The sequence below is a fragment of the Phasianus colchicus genome, chromosome 3 (genome assembly GCF_987193195.1).
Source record: "Phasianus colchicus chromosome 3, bPhaCol1.hap1.1, whole genome shotgun sequence".
Lineage (NCBI taxonomy): Eukaryota > Metazoa > Chordata > Aves > Galliformes > Phasianidae > Phasianus > Phasianus colchicus.
This window is the reverse complement of record NC_143438.1, coordinates 93,376,042-93,389,584: the sequence shown is the minus strand read 5'-3', so window position 1 is coordinate 93,389,584 and position 13,543 is coordinate 93,376,042. Positions and strand designations below refer to the sequence as shown.

The window sequence follows — 13,543 nt, the reverse complement described above, 5'->3', positions numbered from 1 at the left end:
TACAATTTCTTCATGAATTTGTCCGTGGAAGCAGACAAACACATCCCCTTACTACACAGTAGAACGTGAGTTTAAAGGATGCAGCTGTGTACAAATCCAGAGCAGAAGACACAACTAGGATTGACAGAAGGTGTGTGTGATACCATGGATATAATTCTTCACAGTCACTCAGGTAGGTGGATGGCTGCATGCAAATAACTCATCATGTAGTGAAACCTGATGAAAACAACTCCCCTTCCTGGCCATCACTTCACTTTTACTTGCCTGTCCTGGGTGAAGCCCTCATTCCACAAATTTCTTCAAGATCAGATAGTATCTCTAATGAAAATAACAAGCAGAGTGAAATATTTTCGCTTCCTGATGCAGACCCATACCAGTCATCTTTGTTGTAGAGAAGATGTATGGAAGGTGATGTATTGGAATGGACTGTCAAGGGAAGTAGTGGAGTCACTGTCCCATGAAGTTTTCAAGAGAAGACTGGATGTTACACTGAGTAATGTCGTTTAGTGGGCATGTCTTTTCCAATCTTAATGATTCTTTGATTCTAAGAAGCACTCAAATTAATCTGAGTATGGAGAGCCAGGCCACGGTGTCTCTGATTCACATGGAGAAACACTGGGAGAGGTGAACGTGTGCCCCTAAGGCTGTTTCAGTGTGGGTGGTAAACACAGATGGGATATTCAGAATCTGTTACAGGCACATAGAATCGTAGAATCACAGAATGGCTTAGGATGAAAGGAATCTTGAAGACCATCTAGTTCCCATCTCAACACCATGGGCAGGGATGCCAACCTCTAAATCAAGCACTAGATCAGGTTGCCCAGGTTCTCATCCAAACTGGATTACACAGAATCATAAAATAATAGAATCCTTAAAGTTGGAAGAGACCTCTGAGGCCATCTAGTCCAACTCCCCTGTAATGAACAGGGACACCACATCTAGATCAGGTTGCCCAGGGCCTTATCCAGCCTCACCTTGAAAGTCTCCAGGGATGGGGTAATAACCACAGCACTAGGTAACTTGTTCAAGTGCCTCACCTCCCACATAGCAAGAGGTGTTTTAATGAACTGCTAACTTTGTAATGTGATGCCTACATAATATGGGCTTGTAGATGCAAATCAGAGAAATTCTATAAAGAGCAAGTCAGGGCTGCAACAGGAGTTGTGTGAATATCAGTGAGCGAAGATGTGGGTTGAGAGGACGCATGAGTGCAGCAAGTTTGCAAAGAGTTTTGTTATTTAACTTGGAAAGGCATCAGCAGAGCTGAAAGTAAGATCAGAACTGAGCTACTGAGAGATCTTTCTGCCACACAGTTGTTATGTGACAGGGTGGGATTTGGGATGAGTCAAGATGGCATGGCATGGCATCAGCGTGGCTCCACCAGCCTTGCCCAGCCAGCCTTGCCCAGGGTGAGTGACAGGTGCAGTTACTTGAGGGATGTTCTGCAATTAAAGGGTTGGTCTTTTGATTGTTTTTATGACTGCAAGAGCAGGGTTAACTGCAGACTCTCCCTCAGTCTTTTTAAACCATGAAGAGCTTGCTTGCACAACAATTTGTGCATAATTGGGAACAGGAATGTGGCTGTGCAGGGTGGGTGGGTAGCGGGTAGTTCTCTGGCTCTGTTAGCTAGCTGACTCTGTTCTGGCTTATTTTTAGCTTACTTCTCTCTTCTGGCCCCATTAAAATCACTCTCTGTGCATTTCTTGATAGATTGGACCTGATAACATCTGTAGAAGATAGAGGTATGGAGAAGCTGTGTATCTTGCCCTGGGCCACGAAAGAAATGTGGAGCATTGCAAGGAACTACTGGTCCTTAAACACTAGCTCTCTTCACCAGGGATATTTTTTAATATCATCACATGTTTTTAAGCAGCTGCTGTAAATTAGACTGAATTCAAGGGGCCTTGGTGACACTTCTAGAATCAGGTACATACACTGGGTGTTAATGCTGCTGGGCCATAGGAAATGCTGTATGTTCTAATCCCTATCCACAGAGATAATGAGGACTACATAAGACTGCTAGCAGAAATACAACTCCATAGCAATAATCCAAGAAACACTTTTATTTTGCTCAAAATGCACATTTGTAATGCTTCCTACCATAAAAGATATGCCAAAACAGTCACTCTGGGTCAGATTTGCTTGACATTTCCTATATTTAAGAGACAAGAAACAATCCAGTTTATTGTGCAACTGCTTGTTATTTAAGCAAGTGATCCTGGAAGTTTAGGAATCTCCTGCATCCATGATAGATTAAGTTGCTTAAAGAGACTGTCAGCTTCAGGCCTCTTGGTAAGTGTGTAAAAGATAGGAGAAAAACTGATAGCACTGCTTAGCCAGCAATGCCAAGAAACAACTTTTATGGGCAAATAAAAAATAACCTTGTTTTTCAAGTAAATGTTATTCTTGATCCAGCAAACAGCTCTCAACCCATTTTCTCAGTGTAAATCGACCTTCAGCCAAAGACTTGTGGAGTTGTAAGATGCCATGAACTAAGCACAGGGCTGGAAGAGGCTGCAGGAGGGAACAAGTCCTGTTTGTGTTTATTAGGGGTTTACAAGGAAGAAGGGGAGGCTAGCCTTTCTGCCAACCTGCATTCATGGGACCTAAAAAACCAGACCTCTTCCTGGTCCTGCCCTTGACCCAGCCCAGCTTTTGACTTGTGGGTGAGTCATTTTTTCACTTTACTGTGCCACCTCCTAGTCCTTCCCAGAATTTAGCAGGTTGTTTTTAAGACTGTCTGTTGGTGACCTGAATGGAAAAGGAAGTGCGTTATTGCAAGCGCTGTTCCAGGACGTATCAAGCAGCAGGGAAGTCTACCAGTACACTACATTATTTCTGTAGGTGCTTCCCCTTCTGTTTACTGCATCCATCCCAGGCACAGCCTATCGCATTTGCACCTTCTTTACATTAAGCTACCTAATCCCTACCCCTATGCTAGATTAGATATTAGGAAAAAATTTGTCTCTAAAAGAACTGTAATGCACTGGAATAGGCTGCCCGGGAAGATGGTGGAGTCACTGTCCCATGTGGTTTTCAAGAAAAGAGTATGTGTCACAGTGAGTGATGTGGTTTAGTGGGCATGGTGGGGATAGGCTGATGATTGGACTTGATGATCTTGGTGGTCCTTTCCAACCTTAATGATTCTATAGTTCTGTTATTCTGTGTTAACATATAAAAACTCCAGGTATATCCCTAGAGAGAAAAATCACTCAGTTGTCAATCGTGTACTCTTTTCCAGAATATGTACAAAGAGAAAACTGGGAGGAAGAATAGTTCTCTCAGCCTGTAAAATACAGACATTAGGTTTCAACCACTAAAAGAGGGGAAAATTCCCTCTTGGCTCCATCAAGAAACTCCTAAGCTTCCCTGTGCCTCCACAAGTAGATATCAGTGCTACGTGGGATCATAGAATCACTCAGGTTGGAAAAGCCCTTAAAGGTCATCGAGTCCAACCAACCAGTCCAATCAAACCACTCAGTATGCTATAACGCAGATAAACCACACTCCCTCATAGATTTTGACACAGAGAAAATAAATACCTGAGAATATTTTATTCATTCAGTTTTTGACTTCTCCAATAACTGCAATTTGATCCAAGAGGCTCACCAAACATCACTTGAGAATCTTCTGGCTAACGTATTCTGACCATTTCCATAGAGCTGAAATCCCAGTCTTCATAAATTGCTGTTATAGTCATACAGACTCCTGGGAATAGTCCTTGGATGTAGACATTTCTGACTACCTGTTTGAGAAAGTGGGCATGAGGCAGTAATGTGTTCAGGATCCTTTTACATGAAGATGAGCCTCTGGGCTAGAGAGATCATGGAGCTGGTTGTCCATACAGAAAGCAGTCTGGCTGGGGTCTGTATAGATGGATAAGCCTGCTTTCCAGTCTTAGACTCTGGAGGTTTGGAAAAAGACAAAAAAATACCAAAAAAAAAACCCAAACCAAGACACAGCACCTGCTCCATATCCTTGCTCTGCTGATAATGAGACTGGCATCTTAGGGGGAAAATGGTTCGTTCCAGAGTTTATTTTGGGGAAACCCCTTCCCTGCTTCCTACAATTAGCAGTTTGTCAACACCTTATAACCCGAAGATTTATGTGTTTTTCTCTTTCACAACAGCAGACAGCGTCATTATCTTCTGACATCCCTCTGACCTCATCCAAAATTTGATGCTGACCCTTATCCCAAGGCTATAGGTGATCTGGTCAACCCCCGATGACTCACCTCTACCAGGTTAATGTTTCTTTCTTATTTCATTCTGTGGCTCTGCACATCAGTTCCAGGAATTCTTGTCTTCCTTTGTTGTATATTGGGAAGAGGCACATGTGTTACATTCTCCAAAATTCATTCAAGGTAAGGAAGGGTGGGCTTCTGAACACCCAGATCTAGCTGTAGATGTCCTTGTTCATTGCAAGGGAGTTGGACTAGATGACCTTTAAAGGTTCCCTCCAACTCTAAAGATTCTATGATTCTATGCTTTCTACCTTGTTTTTCAGATCTCTCTACATATATGTTGCTTGGAGAGTTTCTTGCAGACAATTTTGCCTAATGATGTAGAGGTTGTCCCAGTGCAAGGTGGGAACACTTGAGTTTATAAAATAAACTACATGGTGAGGGCAAGCTGTATAATCTAGAATCCATAACTACGGAGAGAGGCTAGAACTGTATATGAGTGAAGATAAAACTGCACAGCCTGCCTTGCATGCAGACACCTTACTGCTACCACTGACTGAGAGAGTTTGAAATGATTTTCTATATATTTGGGTCTTGCATGTTGAATCTTTTGTGAGGAAGTAAAATCACCTTTGTAAAAAAGGAAGTAGACTCTGTTGATATCCTCACGGCCTCAACAAACTTTCAGGGAACACCATTCCTATCCTAATTTTCTGCACCCCTGTATCTCAGGAGAAGAGGAAACAGCTTCATTCCTTTATTTATCTCCATTGCTCTTCTTTTCCTTCATATTACAGAATCACAGAATCACAGAACCACAGAATGGGTTGGAAGGGACCTCAAGGGTCGTGAATCTCCAACTCACCTGCCACATGCAGGGCCACCAACCTCCCCATTTAATACTAGACCAGGCTGCCCAGGACCCCATCCAATCTGGCCTTGAAGACCTCCAGGGATGGGCCAATATTTTCATATTTTCACCACACTTGTATCCTCCTCATTATAACCAACCATATCTAACATAGGGGTGCATCTGGTTATGTGACCCAAATGTTAGGCTGAATTACAAAATCAAGATGCTTAGAGGGGAAAAGGAAACCTCTAATGTTCTATTTCTCCACCCATCCTTCAAAGCTAGGCTTTGAAATCAGCACTTTTTCAACCTTGTGGCAGAACCTGTGTGCCAGGCTTTGGCGTTTCAAATGGATCAGAGTGGAACTTAGAGAAGAAAGCTTGAGAATTTTTTGTTGGGAGATGAAGGCTTTTAGAGGATGCCACTGCCAACCATGATACATTTGGCCATCATGAAGATGTGCAGGCAACTGCAGAATTTGCAGGCAATCTTAGATCACACATGGATTGACCAGACGCACTGAGGACATATTTTTCACTCCAACAGTTAGTGCCCACTGTGATGATCTGGTTACCTGACTGTGCAGTCCTACCCACCATCCCAAGGATCCTACAGCTGTGGGAAAGTGTATGAGTGAGCATATGCACATGGAGCAGGGAAGGTGAACACTGCTTTTGTCTTGTGTGGTAACCAACAAGGTGCAGGATTGTGGGATCTCTTGGCTGGAAACAAGTTTCTCTTCAGGTATCTGTTCTTTGTGGGTTTTCTAAGGTTATATACCATTCAGAGTTTGTCGTAAATCAGAACCTCTCAAGATTTGGAGCTATGGTTGCCAACTCTATTCTGATGTGTAATGGCGTGGAATCATAGAATAGAATCATAGAATGATTAAGAAGAAGATCATCTAGTCCAACTGCCAACCCCTCGCCATGCCCACTAAACCATGTCCCTAATCTGTCGGCATCTCTCAACATACATCATTACATAGCAATTAACAAGGTTGAACAATCGCCAGATATACAACACACCCAACTGTTGTGTGCAGGAATACGTGGGTAAATGATATACAGGCAATGCAGTCACACTGGATTCAGAAATTAGTATATTTTATTTTAGGTGGATTGCACATTACACATGTTTTCTCATCTAGCAGCAATACAGCAGTACAATAACAGTAATAAAGAAGCTATCATAAGGCAAAGATCTGCCATCAGCTCCAAAGATGCTGTATGCCCAACACACCAAATTGCATCTGGCTACAATTCCCATCATAACAGGGTGCTTCAAGACTTTCTGTGGTCACAGGAGCTCTCTTTCCTCGTCACAGTCTGTTGTTCAGGAAGGTCCAGAGCACACTGGCTGTTATACCTGTTGCCATTCCATAGCTGCTCCTCACACTTCCTGCTGCATTGACATTGCAGAGGTTGCTGGTGCAGCAGGAGACATTCCTATTGCCCACTTTGAAATCTTGATAGTCTTCTTGACATGATGCCTCACAGCCCTTGCTGATGATGCTGAAGAACCCTATGACCCCTGAAAAGAAGACAGGACCATTACTTCAAGGATTCAAAGAAATATTATCCCAGCCAAGGTTTGTGAAGCTATAAACTTAACGATTTCCCTTGTAAGCAAAACTTCTTGGTATTAAGGAAGAAAAATAAAGAGGGACATTTGTATATGTTATTCATAATATCATGTGCTTAATGGCTAGTGCCCTGCTCTGCTATGTGCTAAACAAAGCAGTTTTGCTGTCTTGAGATTTTTTCCAGACTCTGGCACTGCACTGAACATAGTGCTTATTATTTCACATGATCTGTTGGCAAACACTGAGGAATTTAGGAGATACAACAAGCATGTGCCTTTTGAATCACACCCTTACAGCCAGTGAGAGGAGAAGGTTTGAACTTAGGATCATAGAATCATTAAGGTTGGAAGACCACTAAGATCATCAAGTTCAACTGTCATACCATCAACACCATGCCCAATAAATCGTGTCTCTAAACTTGTTTCAGCCAGAGGCATAATAACACTTTTCTTTCAGTGGGAAGGGGATATAGGCCAGCACTACTACTAAGGCACTTAAAATCGATGACAGCAGTAGCTATCACCAAGGGACAAAGATTATTTTTCTGTCATTTTTACTTAAACTAGAACTTTTATGAAAGCTTTACATCACCCCTTTCTCACCAGATAATTTTTGGGGATGGATGCTGAGCTTTGCTGGCCCTCACCATCTGATGTATCTAGAATTGGTGGGGCTGACATGGACACCTGAGACTGAGACCATGCCAGGTCAACAATCCCTTCCCCATGTTGTCGACCCCCACTTTGCCTTACTGATTACATCTGTCTTGCACACTTCATTTTCCTTGCAGTTCACTGATTCCTGACAGTTGCTGTTGCTGAGTTTTGACTTGCAGCTGTAACACTGCAAAGAAGAACCTGCAAAAGACCAAGAGAGGTTATAACACAAATCCATTTGAAGCTCTCCAGGTAACCAAATCTAATGCGTGCACTGGGAAACAGGATCATCTCTGTGGATGCTCAAAGGAAGATACTACCTCTGTTACTGGGAAAACAGCATTTTTTACATTTTTTCTTGAGGATGTTACACTTGCTTGAGATGAGAGGAAAATCTAGTAGATAGTGGAGTGGTTTCAGATGTAGGTAGTGCACTGAGGGTGCAAGAAAGCAGTTGGTCAGTGGGAAGGAGACTCAGTCATCAGTCAATGGGAAGGAGACTATTCCTTCCTCAGCATTTGAGATGCCCAGCACAGTTCCTCTCAGGAATGGGATTATTGTGATACTCCCACCTTGTGAACTTGAGCAGAGATGGAAGGATGAAGTTCCCAGAAGGATTGGTCAGTGTTGTTTATCTTCCTCTATAGACAGGAGTGTTGTACACGAAAGCTTTAGGTGAGGCATTGTGTCCAGGATTGGGACAAATGGAGAAAGCTCAAAGAAAGAGGAGGTAAGGAAGGAACAGAGCAGGGGATTTTAAGGATTTCTTTCAGCTCTTTTGCTCAGTTTGATCAATTTATGATACTTATTATCCAATAATCCCTTTTAGGAAACAGAATCTCACAACCACATTGCCACATGTTCCCATCCCCTCATGGACATGTCCATCTCTGTGTGACCTGAATCAACATTGCTAATGTGTGGAGACAGAGGTCAAGCAAAGGCAGAATAAGCATTGCAGTTTACAAATGCCTAGCCCTAATGAAAAGTAATCCCCCAAGGAGTGAGAGCATGGTGCAATTACCCATTCCTATTACACACCCATGCCCCAAGGCACAACTGAAGCTTTGCAGATTTGCAAATGTGTGCTGTGAATGTTTATATGTACCTTAACTCCTTGACTGCCAGGCTTGTTTCATGATTTCTTCAACACCCTAATGCCTGAAATATTCTTTTAAGATGCAGACAAGCCATAATTAGAAATGAGTGCTATTCAGAGCAGAACAGATTTGAAACAAGAAGAGATTTGTTGTACTTGGTCTCATGTCCAAGTTGTTCTGACACAAATGTCTGATTCAGCAAGTAGTCAAATCCCAGCTTAATTCTAGTGCTACAATTTTCTGTCACATTTATCTGTTAATGCAGCAAAAAGTCACGTTTCAGAGCAACTTTATGGAAGGTGGCAGAGGAGAGGGTCTGTACTCAGTCTATTTCTTAACCACCCTTTGCTTTTTGAGACAAGCTTCTGTTCAATCTGCTTCTTCTCTTCTCTACTAATAGGGAAGAGCTGTTTTTAAATCACATATTTTCCCAGGTCAGACCAGAAAAGTGTCAAATCTGCTCTGCTTATATCCCACCCATTCAGTCTAGAAAATGACATTCTGTGGTTTTCTCCTCTTTTCTCTCCTCCTTTCTCACCTACAACCTGTGTAGTATCAGAAGCTACTTTTAAAATGAGTAAGAAAACAAGTGGGAACAAAAACACTGCAGAAATATTGCGGTGGTCCATTTGAACAGGATGGGAAGAAGAATCCCAAAAGCAGAGCAAAGCAAAATAAAACAACAATATCAAACAATGTGGTCTAACTTTAGTAATTTTGATTCCAGTTAAATTCAAAGTTTTTTTTTTTTTTTTCCAGTTAAACTCCAAATTTTATAAGATGTGTCTTGCCTAGATGCCGATCTACCCATACTAGGATCACACCAGTACCAGGGAGGAACTGTATTTTCCCCTGCAACACATGAGACACCCCATCGAAAAGCAAACATCTTATGACAACTGGACCAGTATTTTCCTCCTCACTATCAAAACCCATAACACGTCTTTTCTTCCAGTTGATGATCTGCTGGAGATGATAGAGATCTATCTTACCTGGGTCAGTACACAGGACAGCTGCCAGCAGGAGGACGAAGAAAATCTTCATTTTGGGATTGCCTCCCTTGTGCTGAATACGAGTCGTTTCCTCGTGGGGCACTTTATATGCTGTGGGAGGCAGCAATTGTGCATGCCCAGATTACCATGTGAAGGCACCTGAGCAAGGTCATATGTTGGACCCAGGGGAGGGGTTGGGTTGTGGTGGTGATATTTGCTTTAGGTGCCTCTCCTATCTGACTGTAACCTTCCTAGCTACCAACAAACAGCTCCGCTCCACTACTATGCACTTTCCTTCCCTCCCACCCTTGGATAAAATGTTCATGAGCGGAAAAAACCCTCAAATTCTTTAGAACAAGACTGGCCTTATGCATCTCCCAGGGGTGAACAAGGCTGTGGTTACGCCCTGTGAACAGGGCTCTCCACCCCCATTACTACCCTGAGTGGAGCCATTGTGTTCAAACCAAGCACAAATTGTCGTTTTTTTTAATAAACACCTCCAGCTATTTATTTGTATTAGTGTCTCTATGTGACACCATCGGCATGTGGTAGCAAGGTATTTGGGTAAATCACAACACATAAGCCTCTTCCACATAACTGCGTGCTCACATAAATTTATTCGGGTGCACAGTTTATGATCTAGTAAGAGAACAATGCCCAATTCATTTTTTCAAATGTGTTCTGAAATCAAAGAGACCTTCTGATAACTTTCTCTAGTATCATACTTATCTTGACATCATAAGCACTATGGCATGCCTTTGTCAAGTAGTGGTTGGGTACAGCTGACCCAAGTGTACTGTAAATAATCCTGGCTTGTTATAGAAATGGCATTTCCCACCACAGAGCAAGGTGAGTTCAGCCACATTCCAACCTGAAACATGACTGTTTTCTTTGGTGAGTTGATGAGAGTTCTCTTCCATCCGTCATATTCTTTGTCCACTGCTCAGTGTAGAAGAGCATAAAAGAAAAAAAATCCCTTCTGTTTAGCTCAGTATTCTGTCATTTCTTGCTTTACTTTTTAAATCTCAGTAGCATAGGTTTTGTAGCAACAGCTTTCAGAGACTTCTTAGAAACATAGAGTGGCTTGGGTTGGAAGGTACCTCTAATATCATCTAGTTCCAGTCCCTGCTGCTGGCATGGTTGCCAACCTCTAAATCAGATCAAGTTGCTCAAAGCCCCATCCAACCTGTCTTTATTGCACACAATGCAGCTCTTATGCACACAAGACACTTCTTCAAAGAGAAAAGAAGGTGTGTTTTTGTGTTGGTGAATATGTGATCTCCATCAAAGGCTGCAATGGAAGATCAGATCAACCAACATAACTCTACTAATGTTAGTGGCACCACTCTGAGTTACACCAGTTTTGAATTCAATGCAGGGGATGATTTTGCAGATCTTGAGTGCTCCTCCGTGAACTCGAAAGCAAACAAATGAACAAATATACCAAACAAGCCAACCAAACAAACATCAACCAACCAACCAACCAAACATTTAAAAGATCCCTTAACATTCTTTTTGTGCCTATTGCCTTTTGTTTCATTGTATTTTTATTTATTTATACATACACTTCTATGGAATGACTTGATAACAAATGAGTAATATGCTTTCAGGCTCTGGTGTACCTGACTTAGAGATATGTAAGGCTAATTTTTATTTTAACTACTTATGGTTGCCCCTGTAGGGCTTGTCCTAGACAAGAAGGAAGCCAAGGGGAGTGAAAAACCTAATAAAATCCACCCAGGTCTGGAATTATTGTTATAATTATTATTTAATGTTTGCATACACTTATATCAGTTGTAACTTTTCACTCTTTTTTTGAACTTTTATATGCAGTTCCTGCTTGACTCCTGAAGATGGCAAACATGCCCCGTTGTTATTTTTATACATACATTAACACTCACTTGTCCATAGGACCGTATGTACATAGCATTTTTTATTTTACTGATGTTATAAAATCCCTAATTGCATGCAGGAGACTAATTCTCCTGGGCACCTAAGGATGTCTACAAATTACTTGCTTTTTTTGTTGTTGTTGTTGTTTTGTTTTTTTTTCCAGGATGGTTTATGTTTTCACTGCAGATTCCTGATAGAGCCCTGGATATTTCTGTGGAGGATGTAGGGATGGAAGGCTTTGTTAATTGCTGGATCCTGGCTCATCTGCTGGTGTCAGGCTGGAAAAGTTGTGACAGGATGTGATAGAGGACGTGGTGTCACCAATTACACTGAGGGGCTGGAAAACAGTGCTGGAAAAACATTAGCTGGAAATTTGAGGGCATGTATAGCAGTAGGTGAACTGATGCCTGAGACATCTGGATAGAGATACCAAGCATCTCCAAAGACAGAAGAAAGTTGTTCTCAACAGGATCCTGGGAGCAGTTATTTCTATCAACTCTGCATCGAGTCTCTCTCACTCATCTTACTTCTTTCAGTAGTCAGTGCAAAGAAGCTGCATCTCCATGAGGTGATTCCTAAGATCAGCGTGTAGGATGTGTGAAATAAGCTCAGGTCCCACCTCTAAAAAAGACAAAAAAAAACTCTGGAAATGTTTGAGGTCTTCTGAAGTACATGCATGGAGGTTGCAATGTGTTACAAGGGGAATCTTACTGACTTTACCACTTCTTGAAGGTGTTTGGCATAAGTGCAGTGAATCAAATGGAAACGTCTACTTAACTTGGTTTATCCTTGAAAGTTATTGTGCAGCTTAGACTGAGGATGTCAATGGGAAAAACAGGAGATTTCTTGTTCTGAGCATTGCTGTGATGTCTGTAAATCTGTTTAGAATGAGGGGATTTCTTTCTGCTAGAACAGGATTTACCATATGAATTTTCAATGAAAATTTCAGGCATTGAAATAGTATTTCCCAGTGGCTGCACAACAGTGTTTCTGGGAATGCAAGCAACTAACTGTCTCAAGTCAAAATGGATGGGGAATAAATGACATTGAGTCACTAGATGGCAGTAAGGTAAATTGCATTACAGATTTGTGTATAAGGAGAGGTACACTGATCCTAAATGATGCATATGATTGAATAGATGGGAAAGCAAATGGATAGATAAGGGGAGAGGAAGATTAAAAACAAATAGACACACAGATATCTAAAGAGAGAGGTGGACAGCTTGCTGTCAGAAGCAGATGGCCCTGTGTACCCTCTTCTATCAGTTGTAAGCATTGTTATTTAGGGTCTGCTTGTGCCAAAAGGCCATAATATGGCCCCTGTCTCAGCCTAAGGTATTTCCTACCACGTTCCCAGATGTTTTGCACTCTCCCATGCACCTGAACTGGGATGGAGAGACACAACTTTGGTACAGCAGAAGGATTCCTGCTTCTTTGGATACCCTTGGCTTGCTGCAGAGTTCTGTTTCAGCTACATGCATGGATGCTTACTGCTGTTCAACAAAGAGACTGCAGCTGTCAATGAGAGAAAAGCATTGAAAACAGAAAAGTATTGGGGTTACTGCTAGTTTAGGGTTCTTTTCCATGTGCTTTCCCTTCTTTGTGCCTCTTCTTCCTACAGTGGCAAACTGGGCTCATGACATCTGTTATCACAAGGGAAGTGCTTTGAGATCTTTGAGTGCCAACAAATAGAACCAGCGCAGTGATCATTTTCAGGATTTGATGAACAAAGAGTCTGTTTGACCTTGAGTGTTCCTGCAAGGGACCAGGCACCAGCTGCTCCCATTTGGGATTTTATATTTCAGAGGTAACCCTGACCAGCCTTGGAGAAAAACCCACCCACGCTCTTGACAACAACCATGAAATCAATTGCTTTAAACTAATCCCATCATAGTGCTAATCTTGCATACAGGACAAACCAGATGGACAAAATTTCCCAGGGTGGAGGGGTTGATGATACCCATACGGTGGTGCTGTTGCTACGCTGTTGGCGCACAGAGCCCTCAGTGTGTGGGAGCAGCCCAGACTGTTTGTTTAAAATCTCAACAACTTCAGAGCATCAAAAATGCATTTGACTTTTTTTTTTTTTTTTTTTTTTTTTTTTTGTTATTTTGCTAATTGCTAAGCTCTTTTTGTTGTAAAAGACTCGGAATGTGGGATCCCTGCCAGCCTCTCTGTTGGCGATGCCTCACCCATCCCCAAACTGTTTGCAGGAAAATGGAAGTGCATTTTCCCATGCCCACACTTTGGCGTTGGGGTGAAGTGTGGGGAGAGAAGCTTA

At 42.1% G+C, this 13,543-nt stretch overlaps 1 protein-coding gene across 1 annotated transcript; it reads right to left on the bottom strand.

Annotated features, from left to right (window-relative positions):
- Positions 1-6,128: 6,128 nt before the first annotated feature.
- Positions 6,129-9,686, bottom strand: PSCA (prostate stem cell antigen). Its single transcript, XM_031590892.2, has 3 exons — positions 9,370-9,686; positions 7,374-7,478; positions 6,129-6,569 (listed from the first exon to the last, which is right to left on the bottom strand). The coding sequence occupies exons 1-3, from the start codon at positions 9,419-9,421 to the stop codon at positions 6,358-6,360; spliced, it is 369 nt and encodes a 122-aa protein (XP_031446752.2). The 5' UTR covers positions 9,422-9,686; the 3' UTR covers positions 6,129-6,357.
- Positions 9,687-13,543: the final 3,857 nt, after the last annotated feature.